The sequence below is a fragment of the Nerophis ophidion genome, linkage group LG05, assembly GCF_033978795.1.
Source record: "Nerophis ophidion isolate RoL-2023_Sa linkage group LG05, RoL_Noph_v1.0, whole genome shotgun sequence".
NCBI lineage: Eukaryota > Metazoa > Chordata > Actinopteri > Syngnathiformes > Syngnathidae > Nerophis > Nerophis ophidion.
Genome location: NC_084615.1, coordinates 9,073,023 through 9,098,647, shown reverse-complemented (window position 1 = coordinate 9,098,647; position 25,625 = coordinate 9,073,023). Strand labels below are relative to the sequence as shown.

Below are 25,625 nucleotides of genomic sequence, written 5' to 3'. Positions count from 1 at the left end.
CTTTACCCACCTGCTCCCAGTGCCACCCACACTGGTTTAAATGTAACTTAGATATTGGGTTTCACTATGTAAAGCGCTTTAAGTCACTAGAGAAAAGCGCTATATAAATATAATTCACTTCACATTCTTCTTTTCTGTTTCTGCACCTGCGGTTCCCACACAAGGTCGCAACATTATTTATCATCACTGTCTGCTCTCATTTTCTCGCACATTTGACCCTCTGATGTTCTGTGTACCTACACTCTGTTCTCCTCCTGTCTAGTCATTTTTCTTTAAATAAAAAAATGGAAACGGGTCCCCCAGACCCGAAAATGCAATAATAACATGCAATAATACGCTATATTGCTGCGGCTAAAATAGAGAGAGGGTTGCATTGATAAAAAAAAAATACAAATAAAAACATTCTGTGTCTTATTTGTCTGTTGCAGCTCCAAAGACCGGCGATGGTGTGACCGGCGAGGAGTTTTTCGAGAAAGTAAGTCAAACAGCAAACATTTTGTTTTTCGCGAAAGTTTTCAGCTCGGTCGACGCCAATGTTCGGCATCATCGCATGAGAGCTCGCAGGTAATTAAGGCTGACGGATGAGAGCGCCGCGTCCTGTGATTACAGGTTTCACGGACGCCATGATTACAGACTTTGAAATGCAAATGAGCCTCTGTGTTGTTTCACTCTCCACGCGTCGCATTCTCGCGGCAGACAAAGACAGCTCTGTTTCACTGGCTATTGTCCCCCCCCCCCCCCCACCCCCCGCCGCAGGTGATGAGAGAAACCGACACTCAGGTAAAATGGCCGTCCAAGTTGAAGATTGGAGCCAAGTCAAAGAAAGGTGAGGGATCGCATCAAAGCCCTCGCGGTCCTGGTGTCGCACGTTTGCCAACCTGAGCCGCTGTCTTTCAGATCCTCACGTGAAGGTGGAAGGCAAGCGGGCCAACGTCTTTGAAGCCAAAAAGAAGATTCTGGAAGTTCTAGAAACGCGGGTGAGGCTTCTTGTTTGTCCATTCAGTACTGCTCATATTCTACACTTTCACTATAGTCAGTAAGTAAGTACCGTATTTTCCGGACCATAGGGTGCACTGCCCATGAATGGTCTATTTTAGATCTTTTTTCATGGTCTCCTGCTGGCCCCACTATGGACTGGACTCTCACACTATTATGTTAGATCCACTATGGACTGGACTCTCTCACTATTATGTTAGATCCACTATGGACTGGACTCTCTCACTATTATGTTAGATCCACTATGGACTTGACTCTCAACATATTATGTTAGATCCACTACGGACTTGACTCTCAACATATTATGTTAGATCCACTATGGACCGGACTCTCTCAACATAATGTCAGATCCACTATGGAGTTAAAGCCACTATGGACTGGACTCACACTATTTTTTCAGATCCACTATGGACTGGACTCTCTCTATTATGTTAGATCCACTATGTAATGGACTTTTAAAATATTATGTTAGATCCACTATGGACTGGACTCTCTCTAATATGTTAGATCCACTATGGACTGGACTCTCACTATCATGTTAGATCAACTATGGACTGGACTTTTACAATATCATGTTGGATCCACTATGGACTGGACTCTCTGTATTATATTAGATCCACTATGGACTGGACTCTCTCATTATTATGTTGGATCCACTATGGACTGGACTCTCTCACTATTATGTTAGATCCACTATGGACTGGACTCTCTCACTATTATGTTGGATCCACTACGGACTTGACTCTCAACATATTATGTTAGATCCACTATGGACCGGACTCTCTCAACATTATGTTAGATCCACTATGGACTGGACTCTCACACTATTTTTTCAGATGCACTATGGACAGGACTCTCTCCATTATGTTAGATCCACTATGTAATGGACTTTTACAATATTATGTTAGATCCACTATGGACTGGACTCTCACTATTATGTTAGATCCAGTATGCACTGGACTGTTACTATTATGTTAGATCCACTATGGACTGGACTCTCACTATTATGTTAGATCCACTATGGACTGGACTCTCACTATTATGTTAGATACACTATGGACTGGACTTTTAAAATATTATGTTAGATCCACTATGGACTGGACTCTCTCTATTATGTTAGATCCAGTATGCACTGGACTGTTACTATTATGTTAGATCCACTATGGACTGGACTCTCACTATTATGTTAGATCCACTATGGACTGGACTCTCACTATTATGCTAAGTCCACTATGGACTGGACTCTCACTATTATGTTAGATCCACTATGGACTGGACTCTCACTATTATGTTAGATACACTATGGACTGGACTTTTAAAATATTATGTTAGATCCACTATGGACTGGACTCTCTCTATTATGTTAGATCCAGTATGCACTGGACTGTTACTATTATGTTAGATCCACTATGGACTGGACTCTCACTATTATGTTAGATCCACTATGGACTGGACTCTCACTATTATGCTAAGTCCACTATGGACTGGACTCTCACTATTATGTTAGATCCACTATGGACTGGACTCTCACTATTATGTTAGATACACTATGGACTGGACTTTTAAAATATTATGTTAGATCCACTATGGACTGGACTCTCTCTATTATGTTAGATCCAGTATGCACTGGACTGTTACTATTATGTTAGATCCACTATGGACTGGACTCTCACTATTATGTTAGATCCACTATGGACTGGACTCTCACTATTATGCTAAGTCCACTATGGACTGGACTCTCACTATTATGTTAGATCCACTATGGACTGGACTCTCACTATTATGTTAGATACACTATGGACTGGACTTTTAAAATATTATGTTAGATCCACTATGGACTGGACTCTCTCTATTATGTTAGATCCAGTATGCACTGGACTGTTACTATTATGTTAGATCCACTATGGACTGGACTCTCACTATTATGTTAGATCCACTATGGACTGGACTCTCACTATTATGCTAAGTCCACTATGGACTGGACTCTCACTATTATGTTAGATCCACTCGATGTCCCTTGCATCTGAAGAAGACTGCAGTCAGAAACATGTTAGGTAAAAATGTCATCTAATGCACCAAACATCCATCCATCCATTTACTACCGCTTGTCCCTTTTAGGGTACGGGGGGTCGCTGGAGCCTATCATTTAGTTATTTTGAATAATACTCAGTTTATTCAAAATAACCTTTTTTTCAGGTTGAATAATAGCATGATTGAATCATTCTTTTGCATTATTTTTTTTTATTTTCCTTTTTCACTTTGTCATTGCATTCTCTTTTTATTTACCATTTACACAACGTGCCAAATTCACGGGTTTTGGGTTTTGTACGATAACAAACAAACACGCGCGTCAATACCAATACCGGGATCTGTGCTGTGTGCTGAATGACGGCAGGTAAACAAAGTCACCCTCAAGATGGACGTGGCCTACACGGAGCACTCCCACGTCATCGGCAAGGGCGGCGGCAACATCAAGAAGGTGATGGAGGTCACTTCCTGTCACATCCACTTCCCAGACTCCAACCGCCACAATGCCGCGGGGGAGAAAAGCAACCAGGTGTGTTTACGGACCGAAATGTTTATTCAGACAATAACAGGACCTTTAATATACAAACCCCGTTTCCATATGAGTTGGGAAATTGTGTTAGATGTAAATATAAACAGAATACAATGATTTGCAAATCCTTTTCAACACATATTCAGTTCAATTTGCTACAAAGACAACATATTTGATGTTCAAACTCATAAACATTTTTTTTTGTGCAAATAATCATTAATTTTAGAATTTGATGCCAGCAACACGTGACAAAGAAATTGGGAAAGGTGGCAATAAATACTGATAAAGTTGAGGAATGCTCATCAAACACTTATTTGGAACATCCCACAGGTGTGCAGGATAATTGGGAACAGGTGGATGCCATGATTGGGTGTAAAAAACCCCAAAAATGCTCAGTCTTTCACAAGAAAGGATGGGGCGAGGTACACCCCTTTGTCCACAACTGCGTGAGCAAATAGTCAAACAGTTTAAGAACAACATTTCTCAAAGTGCAATTGCAAGAAATTGAGGGATTTCAACATCTACGCTCCATAATATCATCAAAAGGTTCAGAGAATCTGGAGAAATCACTCCACATAAGCGGCATGGCCGGAAACCAACATTGAATGACCATGACCTTCGATCCCTCGGACGGCACTGTATCAAAAACTGACATCAATCTCTAAAGGATATCACCACATGGGCTCAGGAACACTTCAGAAAACCACTGTCACTAAATACAGTTTGTCGCTACATCTCTAAGTGCAAGTTATAGCTCTACTATGCAAAGCGAACGCCATTTGTCAACAACATCCAGAAACGCCGCCGGCTTCTCTGAGCCCGAGATAATCTAAGATGGACTGATGCAAAGTGGAAAAGTGTTTTGTGGTCTGACGTGTCCAAATTTCAAAATTGATTTTGGAAATATTCGACATCGTGTCATCCGGACCAAAGGGGAAGCGAACCATCCAGACTGTTATTGGCGCAAAGTTCAAAAGCCAGCATCTGTGATGGTATGGGGGTGCATTAGTTCCCAAGGCATGGGTAACTTACACATCTGTGAAGGCACCATTAATGCTGAAAGGTACATACAGGTTTTGGAACAACATATGCTGCCATCTAAGCACCGTCTTTTTCATGGACGCCCCTGCTTATTTCAGCAAGACAATGCCAAGCCACATTCAGCACGTGTTACAACAGCGTGGCTTCATAAAAAAATGAGTGTGGTTACTTTCCTGACCCGCCTGCCGTCCAGACCTGTCTCCCATGGAAAATGTGTGGCGCATTTTGAAGCGTAAATTACGACAGCGGATACCCCGGACTGTTGAACAACTGAAGCTCTACATAAAACAAGAATGGGAAAGAATTCCACATTCAAAGCTTCAACAATTAGTTTCCTCAGTTCCCAAACATTTATTGAGTGTTGTTAAAAGAAAAGGTGATGTAACACAGTGGTGAACATGCCCTTTCCCAACTACTTTGGCACTTGTTGTTAATTATTATTTGCAAAAAAAAAATAAAGTTTATGAGTTTGAACATCAAATATGTTGTCTTTGTAGCATATTCAACTGAATATGGGTTGAAAAGGATTTGCAAATCATTGTATTCTGTTTATATTTACATCTAACACAATTTCCCAACTCATATGGAAACGGGGTTTGTACAAACAATAAGATGACGTTTTTTTTGGTTCTCACCATCACCAGGTGTCTATAGCTGGACCCGTGGAGGGAGTGGAGGAGGCCAGGCGGAGGATCAGAGTGAGTGGTCTATTTATAATCTCAGCAGAGCCTACCTGGGGATTGATTTTTATTTGTCTCAAAACTCAATTTCTTCACGCCAGTCTGGACTCAGAGATCAATAGAATGATCAATAGAGCATCTGACACCCAATCAGAGGTATATTTGTCAAAAAAGGTTTAGTGTGTCTTTGTCCGGCCTCGCCTCGTCCGCCCCGTTCCTCTCACTTGGCCTCCCTCTTTTGTGCTCTATGTGGCAGGACCTGCAGCCGCTGGCGTTGACCTTCGACCTCCCCGTCAGCCTGGCCCCTCAGGCTCTGCCGGACGCCGGCTCCCCGCTCGTCCAGCAGGTCGTGCAGACCCTGGGGGTCAGCGTGAGCTTCAGAGCGGTGCCCCCCCAGCCCCAGGCGCAACCCGCCTTCTTCGGGAGCTGCTGCACCGTCTGGGGCCTGCAGGGCAACGCGACAGCGGTGAAGGTCAGCGTCCGCACGCGAGCGCGCTCGGTAGGACTTGCGCAAAACCGTAACCGCGGCAACGTGTGACGGCAGAAGGCGACCTGCGTCTTGATGGAGCTGCTCCTGGGGTCGGAGGCGACGGGCGGGGGCGTGACCAGCCAGCTGGACGTCACCTCGCAGCAGCACCTCTTCCTGGTGGGGCAGAACGGCGCCCACTTCCTCAGCGTCATGCACCACACGCAGACCCAGATCGTTCTACCGGACCTCAGCGTGCCTCAGAACCCCCCCTCACTGCTCATCCAGGGCAGCCCGGATGGAGTGTGCCTGGCCCGGCAGCAGCTCATGGTACCTTGTACAACACTCCACACACTAAACTACAGTACTAAGATCCAAATAACGTGCTAAAAAGTGTACAAACTAGACAATTGCATCTACTGTTAGCGGGCGTGTTGCGGGTGATCTACTAAGACTGCGGGCCTGATTTACTAAAGGTTTGCGTGTACTAACCCTGATTGCACACGCAAATATGATCTACGAAGGGTGTGCAAAGTGGATCGCGTGTTATGTGAGCAGAATAAGGCGTGCAATTTATTTTTTTGGTCTGTCTTCAATTTTGTGCGAAATATACAATGATCATCAAATTGCCCACAATTCTGTGAGGAGAAGATGCAAATATAATTGTTTAGCACGTGCAAAGTAAGTTAGCAACACTCATTTTGCGTTTTATTCAGCACTTCTGAGAAGGACGTGCAAACATATGGCTGCGCAGACAATGAACAGACGAGAGTGCTCCATCTTACGTGTGTCTGTCAACCTTTAAGTAAATATCAGACATATCGTCTATTCAGCAACAACATTTTATCATTTTAAAGCTGCTGACGGATTTAACAATTTAGTAAATATCAGACACATCATCTGTTAAGCAACATTATTTTACAATTTTAAAACTGCAAAAGGATTTAACATTTTAGTTGATATTAGACACATCGTCTGTTCAGCAACATCATTTTATAATTTTAAAGCTGCTAAAGGATTTAACATTTTAGTTAATATTAGACATATTGTCTGTTCAGCAACATCATTTTATAATTTTAAAGCTGCTAAAGGAGTTAACATTTTGGTTATTTTAGACATATGGTCTGTTCAGCAACATCATTTTATAGTTTTAAAGCTGCTAAAGGATTTAACATTTTAGTGAATATTAGACATATCGTCTGTTCAGCAACATAATTTTATAATTTTAAAGCTGCTAAAGTATTCAACATTTTAGTAAATATAAGACATCTCGTCTGTTCAGCAACATCATTTTGTAATTTTAAAGCTGCTAAAGAATTTAACATTTTAGTTGATATTAGACATATCGTCTGTTCAGCAACATCATTTTATAATTTTAAAGCTGCTAAAGTATTTAACATTTTAGTAAATATTAAACATATCGTCTGTTCAGCGACATCATTTTATAATTTTAAAGCTGCTAAAGTATTTAACATTTTAGTAAATATTAGACATATCGTCTGTTCAGCAACATCATTTTATAATTTTAAAGCTGCTAAAGTATTCAACATTTTAGTAAATATTAGACATATCGTCTGTTCAGCAACATTATTTACAATTTTAAAACTGCGAAAGGATTTAACATTTTAGTTGATATTAGACACATCGTCTGTTCAGCAACATCATTTTATAATTTTAAAGCTGCTGAAGGATTAAACATTTTAGTAAATATTAGACATATCGTCTGTTCAGCAAGATCATTTTATAATTTTAAAGCTGCTAAAGTATTTAACATTTTAGTAAATATTAGACATATCGTCTGTTCAGCAACATCATTTTATAATTTTAAAGCTGCTAAAGTATTCAACATTTTAGTAAATATTAGACATATCGTCTGTTCAGCAACATTATTTACAATTTTAAAACTGCGAAAGGATTTAACATTTTAGTTGATATTAGACACATCGTCTGTTCAGCAACATCATTTTATAATTTTAAAGCTGCTGAAGGATTAAAAAATTTTAGTAAATATTTGACATATCGTCTGTTCAGCAAGATCATTTTATAATTTTAAAGCTGCTAAAGTATTTAACATTTTAGTAAATATTAAACATATCGTCTGTTCAGCGACATCATTTTATAATTTTAAAACTGCTAAAGTATTTATCATTGTAGTAAGTATTAGACATATCGTCTGTTCAGCAACATCATTTTATAATTTTAAAGCTGCTAAAGGAGTTAACATTTTGGTTAATATTAGACATATTGTCTGTTCAGCAACATCATTTTATAATTTTAAAGCTGCTAGAGGATTTAACATTTGAGTAAATATTAGACATATCGTCTGTTCAGCGACATCATTTTATAATTTTAAAGCTGCTAAAGGATTTAATATTATTGTAAATATTAGACATATCGTCTGTTCAGCAAGATCATTTTATAATTTTAAAGCTGCTAAAGTATTTAACATTTTAGTAGATATTAGACATATCGTCTGTTCAGCGACATCACTTTATAATTTTAAAACTGCTAAAGTATTTAAGATTTTTGTAAGTATTAGACATATTGTCTGTTCACCGACATCATTTTATAATTTTAAAGCTGCTAAAGGATTTAACATTCTAGTAAATATTAGACATAAAAATAAAAAGTAAAGATAATTTAATTTGTTTTAATCAGCCCCTTAAGTCACCCACGAACAATACAATTATAAAATTATAATGCTGAATTGGCGATATATTTTTGTTTCTAAAATTCTGACACAGACAGAATATTCTCTTGCAGTCGTCCGTTTTTGCCGAGCATTCGCTTCCTTTTTCATAGTCATTTGTGCTTAACTGTGCCAGTTTGTGCGCACAATTCAAACAGTCCTAGCCTGGATAAAACACATTGCGAGCGATAAATGATCTCCTCCCAGTACTGTAAGTGGTTTGATAACCAGCATACATACTGTTTATTAATGAAAATGATTGTGAAGTGAAGTGAATTATATTTATATAGCGCTTTTCTCAAGTGACTCAAAGCGCTTTACATAGTGACACACAATATCTAAGTTACATTTAAACCAGTGTGGGTGGCACTGGGCGCTGGTGGGTAAAGTGTCTTGCCCAAGGACACAACGGCAGTAACTAGGATGGCACAAGCGGGAATCGAACCTGCAACCTTCAAGTTGCTGGCACGGCCACTCTAACAACCGAGCTATGCCGCCCCATTTTGCGCATTGAGAAGAACCAGATGAGGTGGTTAAGGCATCTGGTCAGGATGCCAACTCAACGCCTCCTTCGGGAGGTATTTCGGGCACGTCCGACCGGTAGGAGGCCACGGGGAAGACCCAGGACACATCAATCAATCAATCAATCAATGTTTATTTATATAGCCCCAAATCACAAATGTCTCAAAGGACTGCACAAATCATTACGACTACAACATCCTCGGAAGAACCCACAAACTCACACCCAGTGGGCAGGGAGAATTCACATCCAGTGGGACGCCAGTGACAATGCTGACTATGAGAAACCTTGGAGAGGACCTCAGATGTGGGCAACCCCCCCCCCCCCTCTAGGGGACCGAAAGCAATGGATGTCGAGCAGGTCTAACATGATACTGTGAAAGTTCAATCCATAGTGGCTCCAACACAGCAGCGAGAGTCCCGTCCACAGGAAACCATCTCAAGCGGATCAGCAGCATAGAGATGTCCCCAACCGATACAGGCGAGCGGTCCATCCTGGGTCCCGACGAGCGGTCCATCCTGGGTCTCGACTCTGGACAGCCAGTACTTCATCCATGGTCATCGGACCGGACCCCCTCCACAAGGGAGGGGGGGACATAGGAGAAAGAAAAGAAGCGGCAGATCAACTGGTCTAAAAAGGAGGTCTATTTAAAGGCTAGAGTATACAGATGAGTTTTAAGGTGAGACTTAAATGCATCGGGAATACTATGTCTCCCGGCTGGCCTGGGAACGCCTCGGGATCCCACCGGGAGGAGCTGGACGACGAAGTGGCTGGGGTTAGGGAAGTCTGGGCTTTCCTGCTTAGGCTGCTGCCCCCGCGACCCGACCTCGGATAAGCGGAAGAAAGTGGATGGATGGATGGATTGCGCTCTCTATTTTGCTCATTTATAAGAAACAATCCTCTGCAAGCGGCACCAACTGACATTGAGCGAATTCTGCAGAGGTTTAATTACATTTTTCTGTCTGTTTCGATTCAGGACTGTCTGCCCGTGTGTTTGATGTTTGACATGCGTGAAGACATGGAGGCAGACCCTTGCAGGCTGGCTCAGATGATGCAAAACCTGGGAGTCTTCATTAGTGTCAAGCCCAAAGTGAAGCAGACCAACAAGGTAGCACTAGACCTGAACCGTGTGTTCTTCGTTTTAGCTGAACTATTTCCTCTGTGCACGTGGGCAGTCGGTGGTGGTGAAAGGACTGGAGAGGAACATCCAGTGTCTTTACCAAGCTCGTCGTCTGCTGCTGGGCTTGGACTCCTACGAGTCCGCCAAGGTGACCAAGGTGACCAAGGTGACCCCCGACCCTGCTCTGGCCGGCAATGAGCTGACCAACTACTGGCTGAACATGTTGTTGCAGCAGCTGCGCCTCTCTGAGCACGGTGAGCTTGCACTTACTGTAAATAGTATCTAAGCAGCACATACTGTGTAAAGTATCTATTGCACATATTGTAAATAGTATTTATTGCACATACTGTAAATAGTATCTAAGCAGCACATACTGTGTAAAGTATCTCTTGCACATATTGTAAATAGTATTTATTGCACATACTGTAAATAGTATCCAAGCTGCACATACTGTAAATAGTATCTAAGCAGCACATACTGTGTAAAGTATCTATTGCACATATTGTAAATAGTATTTATTGCACATACTGTAAATAGTATCTAAGCAGCACATACTGTAAATAGTATCTAAGCAGCACATACTGTAAATAGTATCCAAGCAGCACATACTGTGTAAAGTATCTATTGCACATATTGTAAATAGTATTTATTGCACATACTGTAAATAGTATCTAAGCAGCACATACTGTAAATAGTATCTAAGCAGCACATGCTGTGTAAAGTATCTATTGCACATATTGTAAATAGTATTTATTGCACATACTGTAAATAGTATCTAAGCAGCACATACTGTGTAAAGTATCTCTTGCACATATTGTAAATAGTATTTATTGCACATACTGTAAATAGTATCTAAGCAGCACATACTGTAAATAGTATCCAAGCAGCACATACTGTGTAAAGTATCTATTGCACATATTGTAAATAGTATTTATTGCACATACTGTAAATAGTATCTAAGCAGCACATACTGTGTAAAGTATCTATTGCACATATTGTAAATAGTATTTATTGCACATACTGTAAATAGTATCTAAGCAGCACATACTGTAAATAGTATCTAAGCTGCACATACTGTGTAAAGTATCTATTGCACATACTGTAGATAGTATCTATTGCACATACTGTAAATAGTATCCAAGCAGCACATACTGTAAATAGCATCTATTGCACATACTGTAAATAGTATCTAAGCTGCACATACTGTATAAAGTATCTATTGCACATATTGTAAATAGTATTTATTGCACATACTGTAAATAGTATCTAAGCAGCACATACTGTAAATAGTATCTAAGCAGCACATACTGTAAATAGTATCCAAGCAGCACATACTGTGTAAAGTATCTATTGCACATATTGTAAATAGAATTTATTGCACATACTGTAAATAGTATCTAAGCAGCACATACTGTAAATAGTATCTAAGCAGCACATACTGTGTAAAGTATCTATTGCACATATTGTAAATAGTATTTATTGCACATACTGTAAATAGTATCTAAGCAGCACATACTGTGTAAAGTATCTCTTGCACATATTGTAAATAGTATTTATTGCACATACTGTAAATAGTATCTAAGCAGCACATACTGTAAATAGTATCCAAGCAGCACATACTGTGTAAAGTATCTATTGCACATATTGTAAATAGTATTTATTGCACATACTGTAAATAGTATCTAAGCAGCACATACTGTGTAAAGTATCTATTGCACATATTGTAAATAGTATTTATTGCACATACTGTAAATAGTATCCAAGCAGCACATACTGTAAATAGTATCTAAGCTGCACATACTGTGTAAAGTATCTATTGCACATACTGTAGATAGTATCTATTGCACATACTGTAAATAGTATCCAAGCAGCACATACTGTAAATAGCATCTATTGCACATACTGTAAATAGTATCTAAGCTGCACATACTGTATAAAGTATCTATTGCACATACTGTAGATAGTATCTAAGCAGCACATACTGTATAAAGTATCTATTGCACATACTGTAGATAGTATCTATTGCACATACTGTAAATAGTATCCAAGCAGCACATACTGTAAATAGCATCTATTGCACATACTGTAAATAGTATCTAAGCTGCACATACTGTTAATAGTATCTATTGCACTTACTGTAAATAGTATCTAAGCAGCACATACTGTATAAAGTATCTATTGCACATACTGTAGATAGTATCTATTGCACATACTGTAAATAGTATCCAAGCAAAACGTACTGTAAATAATATCTCAGCAGCACATTTTGTAAATAGTATCTAAGCAGCACATACTTTCAATAGTATCTATTGCACATACTGTAAATAGTATCTATTGCACATACTGTAAATAGTATCTTAGCAGCATATACTGTGTAAAGTATCTATTACACATACTGTAAATAGTATCTAAGCAGCACATACTGTAAATAGTATCTATTGCATGCACATACTGTAAATAGTATATATTGCACATACTGTAAATAGTATCTAAGCAGCACATACTGTGTAAAGTATCTATTGCACATATTGTATATAGTATCTATTGCACATACTGTAAATAGTATCTAAGCAGCACATACTGTCAATAGTATCTATTGCACATACTGTAAATAGTATCTAAGCTGCACATACTGTCAATAGTATCTATTACACTTACTGTAAATAGTATCTAAGCAGCACATACTGTATAAAGTATCTATTGCACATACTGTAGATAGTATCTATTGCACATACTGTAAATAGTATCCAAGCAGCACATACTGTAAATAGTATCTCAGCAGCACAGACTGTAAATAGTATCCAAGCAGCACATTTTGTAAATAGTATCTAAGCAGCACATACTTTCAATAGTATCTATTGCACATACTGTAAATAGCATCTAAGCAGCACATACTTTCAATAGTATCTATTGCCCATACTGTAAATAGTATCTAAGCTGCACATACTGTATAAAGTATCTATTGCACATACTGTAGATAGTATCTAAGCAGCACATACTGTATAAAGTATCTATTGCACATACTGTAGATAGTATCTATTGCACATACTGTAAATAGTATCCAAGCAGCACATACTGTAAATAGCATCTATTGCACATACTGTAAATAGTATCTAAGCTGCACATACTGTTAATAGTATCTATTGCACTTACTGTAAATAGTATCTAAGCAGCACATACTGTATAAAGTATCTATTGCACATACTGTAGATAGTATCTATTGCACATACTGTAAATAGTATCCAAGCAGCACGTACTGTAAATAATATCTCAGCAGCACATTTTGTAAATAGTATCTAAGCAGCACATACTTTCAATAGTATCTATTGCACATACTGTAAATAGTATCTATTGCACATACTGTAAATAGTATCTTAGCAGCATATACTGTGTAAAGTATCTATTACACATACTGTAAATAGTATCTAAGCAGCACATACTGTAAATAGTATCTATTGCATGCACATACTGTAAATAGTATATATTGCACATACTGTAAATAGTATCTAAGCAGCACATACTGTGTAAAGTATCTATTGCACATATTGTATATAGTATCTATTGCACATACTGTAAATAGTATCTAAGCAGCACATACTGTCAATAGTATCTATTGCACATACTGTAAATAGTATCTAAGCTGCACATACTGTCAATAGTATCTATTACACTTACTGTAAATAGTATCTAAGCAGCACATACTGTATAAAGTATCTATTGCACATACTGTAGATAGTATCTATTGCACATACTGTAAATAGTATCCAAGCAGCACATACTGTAAATAGTATCTCAGCAGCACAGACTGTAAATAGTATCCAAGCAGCACATTTTGTAAATAGTATCTAAGCAGCACATACTTTCAATAGTATCTATTGCACATACTGTAAATAGCATCTAAGCAGCACATACTTTCAATAGTATCTATTGCCCATACTGTAAATAGTATCTAAGCAGCACATACTTTCAATAGTATCTATTGCACATACTATAAATAGTATCCAAGCAGCACATACTGTCAATAGTATCTATTGCACATACTGTAAATAGTATCTATTGCACATACTGTAAATAGTATCTAAGCAGCACATACTGTGTAAAGTATCTATTGCACATATTGTAAACAGTATCTATTGCACATACTGTAAATAGTATCTAAGCAGCACATACTGTATAAAGTATCTATTGCACATACTGTAAATAGTATATATTGCACATACTGTAAATAGTATCCAAGCAGCACGTACTGTAAATAGTATCTCAGCAGCACATTTTGTAAATAGTATATAAGCAGCACATACTTTCAATAGTATCAATTGCACATACTGTAAATAGTGACTTAGCAGCACATACTGTGTAAAGTATTTATTGCACATACTGTAAATAGTATCTATTGCACATACTGTAAATAGTATCTAAGCAGCACATACTGTGTAAAGTATCTATTGCACATATTGTAAATAGTATCTATTGCACATACTGTAAATAGTATCTAAGCAGCACATACTGTAAATAGTATCTATTGCACATACTGTAAATAGTATCTAAGCTGCACATACTGTCAATAGTATCTATTACACTTACTGTAAATAGTATCTAAGCAGCACATACTGTATAAAGTATCTATTGCACATACTGTAGATAGTATCTATTGCACATACTGTAAATAGTATCCAAGCAGCACATACTGTAAATAGTATCTCAGCAGCACAGACTGTAAATAGTATCCAAGCAGCACATTTTGTAAATAGTATCTAAGCAGCACATACTTTCAATAGTATCTATTGCACATACTGTAAATAGCATCTAAGCAGCACATACTTTCAATAGTATCTATTGCCCATACTGTAAATAGTATCTAAGCAGCACATACTTTCAATAGTATCTATTGCACATACTATAAATAGTATCCAAGCAGCACATACTGTCAATAGTATCTATTGCACATACTGTAAATAGTATCTATTGCACATACTGTAAATAGTATCTAAGCAGCACATACTGTGTAAAGTATCTATTGCACATATTGTAAACAGTATCTATTGCACATACTGTAAATAGTATCTAAGCAGCACATACTGTATAAAGTATCTATTGCACATACTGTAAATAGTATATATTGCACATACTGTAAATAGTATCCAGGCAGCACGTACTGTAAATAGTATCTCAGCAGCACATTTTGTAAATAGTATATAAGCAGCACATACTTTCAATAGTATCAATTGCACATACTGTAAATAGTGACTTAGCAGCACATACTGTGTAAAGTATTTATTGCACATACTGTAAATAGTATCTATTGCACATACTGTAAATAGTATCTAAGCAGCACATACTGTGTAAAGTATCTATTGCACATATTGTAAATAGTATCTATTGCACATACTGTAAATAGTATCTAAGCAGCACATACTGTAAATAGCATCTATTGCACATACTGTAAATAGTATCTAAGCTGCACATACTGTTAATAGTATCTATTGCACTTACTGTAAATAGTATCTAAGCAGCACATACTGTATAAAGTATCTATTGCACATACTGTAAATAGTATCCAAGCAGCACGTACTGTAAATAGTATCTCAGCAGCACATTTTGTAAATAGTATCTAAGCAGCACATACTTTCAATAGTATCTATTGCACATACTGTAAATAGTATCTATTGCACATACTGTAAATAGTATCTTAGCAGCACATACTGTGTAAAGTATCTATTGCACATACTGTAAATAGTATCTAAGCAGCACATACTGTGTAAAGTATCTATTGCACTTACTGTAAATAGTATATAAGCAGCACATACTGTCAATAGTATCTATTGCATGCACATACTGTAAATAGTATCTATTGCACATACTGTAAATAGTATCTAAGCAGCACATACTGTGTAAAGTATCTATTGCACATATTGTAAATAGTATCTATTGCACATACTGTAAATAGTATCTAAGCAGCACATACTGTCAATAGTATCTATTGCACATACTGTAAATAGTATCTAAGCTGCACATACTGTCAATAGTATCTATTACACTTACTGTAAATAGTATCTAAGCAGCACATACTGTATAAAGTATCTATTGCACATACTGTAGATAGTATATATTGCACATACTGTAAATAGTATCCAAGCAGCACGTACTGTAAATAGTATCTCAGCAGCACATACTGTAAATAGTATCCAAGCAGCACATTTTGTAAATAGTATCCAAGCAGCACATACTTTCAATAGTATCTATTGCACATACTGTAAATAGCATCTATTGCCCATACTGTAAATAGTATCTAAGCAGCACATACTTTCAATAGTATCTATTGCACATACTGTAAATAGTATCTAAGCAGCACATACTGTCAATAGTATCTATTGCACATACTGTAAATAGTATCTATTGCACATACTGTAAATAGTATCCAAGCAGCACATTTTGTAAATAGTATCCAAGCAGCACATACTTTCAATAGTATCTATTGCACATACTGTAAATAGCATCTATTGCCCATACTGTAAATAGTATCTAAGCAGCACATACTTTCAATAGTATCTATTGCACATACTGTAAATAGTATCTAAGCAGCACATATTGTAAATGGTATCCAAGCAGCACATATTGTAAATAGTATCTATTGCACATGTTGTAAATAGTATCTATTGCACATACTGTAAATAGTATCTAAGCAGCACATATTGTAAATAGTATCTATTGCACATACTGTAAATAGTATCAAAGCAGCACATACTGTAAAAAGTATCTTTTGCACATACTGTCAATAGTATCTCAGCAGAACACATACTGTAAATAGTATTTATTGCACATACTGTCAATAATATATATTGCACATACTGTAAATGGTATCCAAGCAGCACATACTGTAAATAGTATCTATTGCACATACTGTAAATAGTATCAAAGCAGCACATACTGTAAATAGTATCTATTGCAAATACTGTAAATAGTATCTATTGCATATACTGTAAATAGTATCCAAGCAGCACATACTGTAACTACTATCTAAGCATCACATACTGAAAATAGTATCTATTGCACATACTGTAAATAGTATCTATTGCACATACTGTATATTGTATTGACTGCATATACTGTACATAGTATCTAAGCATCACATACTGTAAATAGTATATATGGCACATACTGTAAATAGTATCCAAGCAGCACATACTGTAAATAGTATCTATTGCTCATACTGTAAATAGTATCTGTGCAGCACATACTGTAACTACTGTCTAAGCAGCACACACTGAAAATAGTATCTATTGCACATACTGTAAATAGTATCCAAGCAGCAGATTATTTAAATAATATCTATTGCACATACTCTAAATAGTATCCAAGCAGCAGATTATTTAAATAATATCTATTGCACATACTGTAAATAATATCTAAAGCAGCACATATTATAAATAGTATCTATTGCACATACTGTAAATAGTATCCAAGCAGCAGATTATTTAAATAATATCTATTGCACATTCTGTAAATAGTATCTATTGTATTTATAATTACAGTAAAATCTATCTCAGTTAACAGCCTACCGCTACTTACAGTACTGTACACGAATGTGCGGCGTAGTTTATCACCTATCAGTTTGAATTTACAGTAATTTGTTGTGCTATTACAGAGGACTACCATTAAAGCATTTTACTGTGAAACAGTGAAATGTAAGGATATCTCAATTATTAGAGTCATTTGTTGCAATGTTACATTACATTTTTATTTCAGTAAAAATGCTGTAATTACAGTACAGTCATAATCTTGTGCCTGCAGTAGTTGACAGACATTTCGAGTAAAGTTGAAATACTTCTGTGTGGTCTTTGTATGCTAAAAAGTCCCTCTAGCAGCTCCCGTGCTGGAAGTTATGAGTGGTACAAAGCCCCGCCCCTCACCCCCACCCGGGCTCCCGGCCCCGACTGAGGAAGTCAGGGCCGGACTGAAGGCAACAGACTGCCGCCCCCTGGAGAAGGTAGTGTGCTAACCAGGACTTTCAGAAACTCACAGCTCACAGATGACAGGTATAGAATACTCACGGTATATTTGCTCCTTGTCGTAGATTCTAGAAAACGACGACCTGTCTGGACAATCCGAGGATGAGAGCCCTCAGGACAGGGTGATGCTGATGTCATCGGAGGATGCGGTGAACTTCCCCAGCGGCAGGATGGCACTGATGGGCCGTAGGGGGAGTCTGCAAGGTCCAGAGTTGAGCAAGGTTTTCAGCCAGGCCAGGCGTCACTCCACCGGACAGGCGTTAACATGCAGGTGAGGCCGGGGTCACGTGCAAACACATATCCATAAAGTTTTTAGTAAAAGTACAGTATGCCACACAAGTAAAAGAACGCTGAATAAAACGTAGCTAAACAAACCTACTCACCCTTTGAGGACCCCAGATAGATAGGCAATGGAGAAGGACCACAGAGGTGGAACTTGTACTGGAAGACCTGTATTTTTCTGGAGACTGGAGGAGATTCTCGTACTCCGACTGCCAAGAGAGAGACCGGCAAGTGTGGCAATGGACTGGGTGCCAGAAGAGGGAAAGAGGAAGAGAAGACGGACAAAGAAGACGTGGGGACAAACAGCCAAGGAAGACCTGAGAGAGATGGGAGTCAGCTGGCATGGAGCAAGAAGGGTCGCCAGTGACCGGAACAAATGGAGGGGACTCGTCGCCCAATGTTCCAACAGGAACAGGAGGAACTAAATCTTAGTAAGTAAGGAGCAGATTGGGATGAAGAGAAAGGGCTGCAGAGACAAAAAAGCTTTGCGTTGTCTTGGCTGAATGAGCATGTACCGGACACCTCCGTCTCCTTAGATGCATCCTCGCTCATCCATGCGGACTGGACACTGGTCAAGAGTTAGTGGGCGGCCGAGGGTGGAGTCGGCTTTCTTGGTTGCTTTGTTGGGTCCACTCCTGTCTCTGGCCATGCTCCCCTCCCCCACGCCACCCCAGCAGACGATGGTGTGAAACACTGCAGAGGCCACCACAGTGGGTGTGGGTGTTGAAATTATGTTTTTTGATGAGAAAAAAAATGATATTCAGTCTAAGCCTGGGCCCCTGGAGAGAGGGTCAAGACTGAGGCTAAGGGGGGAAATACTCCTAGCTTTAGCACACATAAACATGTGTAAGAGGGAAATAACAAAGGACATTAAAGACAATAAAAGAGCTGAGCTGATGAAACCTGCCATGAAACCATACACTGTGGTGGCCAATGCGGTGTTTCATCCCATCGTCTGCTGGGGTGGGGGGGGAGCATAGCCAAAGACAGGAGCAGACCCAACAAAGCAATTAAGAGAGCCGACTCCACCCTCGGCCGCCCACCAACTTTCGGCCAGTGTCCAGTCCACATGGATGAGCAAGGGAACGTCCAAGGAGACCGAGGTGTCCGATACCTGCTCAATCAGCCAAGACACTGTAAAGCTTGTCCTTCCCGGTGCTCAGCGCCAGCTCCACAGCCCTGTTTCTTCATCTGCATCTCCTCCAGTCTCTCCAAACTGACTCTGGTGTGGCAGTGACCCAGCAGCTGGTCTCCATGGCCAAAAGGCTCCCAGGAGGCAGATCCAGAAGTTCACAAAAAAGCACCGCAGAAGTCACCCCTTGTCACGCAGTCCCAAAGGGGTCCCGGACCAAAAGGCAAAAAAAACCATGAAAACAGGAGACACTACAGTGGCGCCATCTTGTGAATAAAAACTGTGTACTATGCTGTGAGTTTTTTTTCCTTCCTTGGCTCCGTCTGGACCCCCTTTCCATGGCCCCAGGCTTGCACTGAATATAAATCCATCCATTTTCTACCGCTTGTCCCTATCAGGGTCACAGGGGGTGCCGGAGCCTATCTCAGCTGCATTCAGGGGGAAGGCGGTTACACCCTGGACAAGTCACCACCTTATACTCACCCCCCTCCAGTGTTTACCTGTTTTTCCCCTTTTTTGGTAAGGGGCGCCGGAAGTTGACAGACCCGTCGGTGATCCTGTTCTTTTTCCCTGTAATGTTTGTCTGCTCTTGAATTGGATTGTGGCCGAAAATCTTAATTTCCCCTTGTGGATTCTCATTGAAGAACCCTGCTGAGAGTACAAAGCTGTCCACGGTCCCATGACCAGGACAAAAACACACTGGATATAATATCCGGTGAAGCCTTCTCTCCAGTACACCTGAATAGACCTTACCGGGAAGGCTGATCTAATCTTTTTCTTCTGCAATCGCCATCCTGCCGACTGGTCCTCACATTGCCTAACCTTCATCTTCTTCCTGTGTGACTGGTCCTCACATTGTCTAACTTTCATCTTTCTGTGTGGCTGGTCCTCACATTGTCTAACTTTCATCTTCTTCCTGTGTGACTGGTCCTCACATTGTCTAATTTTCATCTTTCTGTGTGACTGGTCCTCACATTGTCTAACTTTCATCTTCCTGTGTGGCTGGTCCTCACATTGTCTAACTTTCATCTTCTTCCTGTGTGACTGGTCCTCACATTGTCTAACTTTCATCTTTCTGTGTGACTGGTCCTCACATTGTCTACTTTTCATCTTTCTGTGTGACTGGTCCACACATTGTCTAACTTTCATCTTCCTGTGTGGCTGGTCCTCACATTGTCTAAATTTCATCTTCTTCCTGTGTGACTGGTCCTCACATTGTCTAACTTTCATCTTTCTGTGTGACTGGTCCTCACAATGTCTAATTTTCATCTTTCTGTGTGACTGGTCCTCACATTGTCTAACTTTCATCTTCCTGTGTGGCTGGTCCTCACATTGTCTAACTTTCATCTTCTTCCTGTGTGACTGATCCTCGCATTGTCTAACTTTCATCTTCCTGTGTGAGAAACAGTTCACAACACACAGCTGTGTTCGTCTCTTACATAGCTCATAATTACACACAATATAAACGCTGGCTTTGCAGTCTTCCTGTTGCCACGGTGTTTGTCTTTTAATTGCTACTTCTGTGTGTGTGTGTGTGTGTGTGTGTGTGTGTGTGTGTGTGTGTGTGTGTTATCTCTTGACTGCACAAGGATGCTGAATGCAGAAATTGAGCGTGGGAGGAGCGAGCATAGGAACAGCCTGAGGAGAGATGCGATGCACTCCCGGGATGTTTGCGCGAGCTCTTCGGAATCTGAGGTGAGGATTGCAAAGAATAACATAAAACACAGTCTCTATTATCGCCACAGTGCACACCATTTTTCTAAATACACAAATACCACAGCCACCAAGCCGCACAAAGGAAGTATTTTCCTTTGCGCTGATTCCGATCGATTTCTTTCCCCCGGGGATCGATTTTTTTGTGTGTTTGTTTCGTCCTCGTCGCATTCCTTTTGTTTTTTCACGCTTATGCAAAGTGGCACAAAGTATTAACAGGCCTACTGCCACCGCGACACCACTAGTAAGTGCTGTTTCATGCGCGAGTATTGCTGTAAACGAGCCGTAAGAGACACATCCGCCTCTACCCCCCGCCTGTTCCAAGGTGTCACAAAGTCGTGCATTATTTAACTACTTTGTTTTCTGTTTGTGCTTTGTAGGTTTATGACTACGAGAAGAAGAAACTGCTGGCGACCAGAGGTTTGTGCTTCTTAATGTTTAATAGGGCTTCTCGTCTTCTACTGTGCTGAGCTAATCTAATATTCACAGGCCTGTAGCATATGGACAAAAGTCTGAATCAATTCATTAACCCAAGGGTTTGCAGTCAGCCTCTCCTCAGAGAATATAATGTGGCTGCTTCCAAAAGGCCTACTCCTTAAAAATGAATTCTGCAGCATATGTTACTTTCTTAAATTGGAACTGAAATCCTTTTTTGGAGTTTTGCCAATAGTTTACAATCATTATGAGGGACAAGAAGACGGATGTATTTTTTTAATGCATTTTAAATCGTGAATAAACATGAGCCAATGATAGGTCCTCTCTTCTGCCCATAAAGCCCTCTAAATAACCCTCTAAAAACATTTAATATGGACCAAGGGCTAGTGATCACGTTATTATCAGCGCTAACGCAGACAAACTATTTATAGCAGCGTCATGATCAGAGGGAGCTAACTAGCTTGTGTGGCTATGTTGATATCATCGGCTGGTGAGCTGCTTCCTCGCCTTAGGACTTGTGAAAGTAGGATGAAAAAGAAAAAGGAAGATGAAAAATAAGGACGATGAAGAAGAAAAAGAAGGATTATGGTGATGATGATGAAGAATAATAAAAAAGGATGTTGAAAAATAATAAGGACGATGAAGAAGTAGAAGAAAAAGGGTGATGGAGAAGAAAAAGAATGGTGATGTTGAAGAAGAAGAATGAAGAAAAAGAAGGATGATGAAAAAGGATGATGAAGAAGACAAAGAAGGATTATGATGATGAACAAGCAGGATAACAAAGAATAAAAAGAAGGACGATGATGATGATGAAGAAGAAGGATGATAATGACGAAAAAGGATGATGAAGAAGAAGGATGATCAAGAAGAAAAAGGAGGATGATGGTGAAGAAGGATGATGAAGAAGAAAAAGGATGATGATGATGAAGAAGAAGGATGATGAAGAAGGATTATGAAGAAGAATGATGATAAAGAAGAAAGATGATGAAGAAGCAGGATGATGAATAAGAAAGATGATGACGAATGATTATGAAGGATGATTATGAAGAAAAAGGATGATGATGATAATGAAGAAGAATGATGATGAAGAAGAAAAAGAAGGATGATAATAATGAAGGAGAACGATGATGAAGAAGGATGATGATGAAGAAGAAAAAGTAGGATGATGAAAAAGAAGGACGATGAAGAAGAAAAAAAGGGATGAGGATGATGGATGATGAAGAAGGATGATGGAGAAGAATGATGATGAAGAAGAATGATGATGAAGAAGGAGGAGGATGAAGAAGAAGAAAGCTTTTTGAAACCAAGAGCTACTTCTTGGGTACTGATTAATGCAAAGGGCTACCAGTTTGATACACACTTAAATAAATTGCCAGAAATAGCCAATTTAATCAATTTACCTTTAATAATATATATATATATATATATATATATATATATATATATATATATATATATATATATATATATATATATATATATATATATATGTATATATATATATATAACAAATTGGCTATTTCTGTCTGTCATTCCCTCGTATGTATTTTTTTTCCTTTTACGGAAGGTTCTTTGTAGAGAATAAAGGATTAAAAAAACACAATTGAACGGTTTAAAAGAGGAGAAAACAAGAAAAAAATGAAAATTACATTTTGAAACATAGTTTATCTTCAATTTCGACTCTTTAAAATTCAAAATTTGACCAAAAAAATGAAGAGAAAAACTAGCTAATTCAAATGTTTTTGAAAAAAATTCAAAAAATAATTTATGGAACAACATTAATAATTTTTTCTGATTAAGATTAATTTTAGAATTTTGATGACATGTTTTAAATAGGTGAAAATCCAGTCTGCACTTTGTTAGAATATATAACAAATTGGACCAAGCTATATTTCTGACAAAGACAAATCATTATTTCTTCTAGATTTTTCAGAACAAAAATTTTAAAAAAATTCAAAAAATTTTGAAATAAGATTTAAATTTGATTCTACAGATTTTCTAGATTTGCCAGAATATTTTTGGGGAATTTTAATCATAATAAGTTTATAGAAATATTTCACAAATATTCTTCGTCGAAAAAACAGAAGCTAAAATTAAGAATTAAATTAAAATGTATTTATTATTCTTAACAATAAATACAAAAAATACTTGAACATTGATTTAAATTGTCAGGAAAGAAGAGGAAGGAATTTAAAAGGTAAAAAGGTATATGTGTTTAAACATCCTAAAATCATTCTTAAGGTTGTATTTTTTTCTCTAAAATTGTCTTTCTGAATGTTATAAGAAGCAAAGTAAAAAAATAAATACATTTATTTAAACAAGTGAAGACCAAGTCTTAAAAATATTTTCTTGGATTTTCAAATCCTATTTGAGTTTTGTCTCTCTTAGAATTAAAAATGTCCAGCAAAGCGAGACCAGCTTGCTAGTAAATAAATATAATTTAAAAAATAGATGCAGCTCACTGGTAAGTGCTGCTATTTGAGCTATTTTTAGAACAGGCCAGCGGGCGACTCATCTGGTCCTTACGGGCCCCGGGTTAGTGACCCCTGATCTAACCACTAGGCTCCAGCACTCCTCCCCATGCGACCCAGTAAGGGACAAGCGGTAGGAAATAGATGGATGGATGGATGGATGGATGGATATAAAACCTTAATGGAGGTGTTTTGATGTTTTTAATGGGCTCCATTTTAGGCAAACTTTTAATCGCAATTATTTAATATTTTGAAAAAAAAAATAGCAAAAAAAGTGCAGTTCCCATTTATATCCAAATCAGACACACATTTAATTGAATTATATCTAATTCATTTTTTTTATAAAAAAAAAATATAAATGTTATTAAGTAAAAACAATAATGATTAATTATTACAATAATTTATTATTAATAAAGAATAACATTTAGCTCTTCTCTCGCAAAACTCTCAAGTCGCTGTACTGTCAATACTTGGACTATGAGGTGGTTGTTTTCCCGAGATGCAAGTGAACTTGGACCGGAGATGGAAGGTAAAGACTTCTTTTATCTTAACACTACTGTTAAAAACAGGAATAAACAAAAGGCGCGCACAATGGCAAAACTATGAACATAGAACAAAAACTCTTGCACAGTAGCATGAATAACAACAAACTTACTTGGAACGGAACGATAACGGGACATGGATCATTACAAGGTGCGTAGCAGGTGGTAGATGGTGTTAGAAGGTGGTAGATCGTGATGTTGGCCAGGACGAAGAACAGAAACGGACAGGCTTAAATAATACTGTGGTGATCAGTGAAAACAGGTGCGAGACATGGAGACAGGTGAAAAAAAATGAGTTGCTATGGCAACAAAACATAAACACAAACACATGACAGGTGTCCAAATACTTTTGTCCACATTGTGTATAGTACTTATTTGTGCATGTGTATAAATGTTCTTATCATCAAGTTGTCCCCCAACGCAATAGATTTATTATTTTTTCTGCAAAAGTGATATCGCTGCAGACCCAGTATGCCTATTTACAATTCATTTTAAATGGAGGCAGCGCATTGATACCATGAGATTGGAAACACTATCCCACGTGTTTATTGGCGACACGGTGCCCGTCCTCACAATAAAACAACACTAAAACTCTCCTGCGACGCGCACCAAGAAAGACACACAAATGTGTCCCCGTGACGGGACTGAGATGTTTGGTCGCCACCTAAACATTGAACACACGCCCAAAGTGAACGCCGCCTCATCCATCATTCAGAAAGCGATACGGAGAAAAACCACAGCCAAAAGGTCCCAAATTGCCTTAGTGTTCCTCTCATGATGGGATTATGAACTTGGAGTGTGAATGGGCCATCTGCTCCGTAAGTCATTTAAAGTCTTATATTGCAGGAGATGGATCGGCATTGACTCACAGAACCACGCACAGGCTCCCAGACTGAGCTAGACCATGGCGTGACACGATAAACTTAAAAGGGACACTGTGGGGAGGCGCAGCCGGCGAACGAGCAGTGGGGC

The 25,625-nt window shown here is 38.5% G+C and overlaps 1 protein-coding gene across 1 annotated transcript in view; it reads left to right on the top strand.

Annotated features, from left to right (window-relative positions):
- The window catches only part of bicc2 (bicaudal C homolog 2), a 51,470-nt gene that overhangs the window by 11,403 nt on the left and 14,442 nt on the right, over positions 1 to 25,625 (top strand). The window contains 13 exon segments of the mRNA XM_061899547.1: positions 429 to 475; positions 757 to 826; positions 898 to 977; positions 3,392 to 3,553; positions 5,239 to 5,292; positions 5,531 to 5,746; positions 5,819 to 6,070; positions 9,926 to 10,057; positions 10,125 to 10,323; positions 17,923 to 18,056; positions 18,144 to 18,349; positions 21,082 to 21,187; positions 21,586 to 21,625. Coding sequence (XP_061755531.1) covers positions 429 to 475; positions 757 to 826; positions 898 to 977; positions 3,392 to 3,553; positions 5,239 to 5,292; positions 5,531 to 5,746; positions 5,819 to 6,070; positions 9,926 to 10,057; positions 10,125 to 10,323; positions 17,923 to 18,056; positions 18,144 to 18,349; positions 21,082 to 21,187; positions 21,586 to 21,625 — 1,698 coding nt within the window.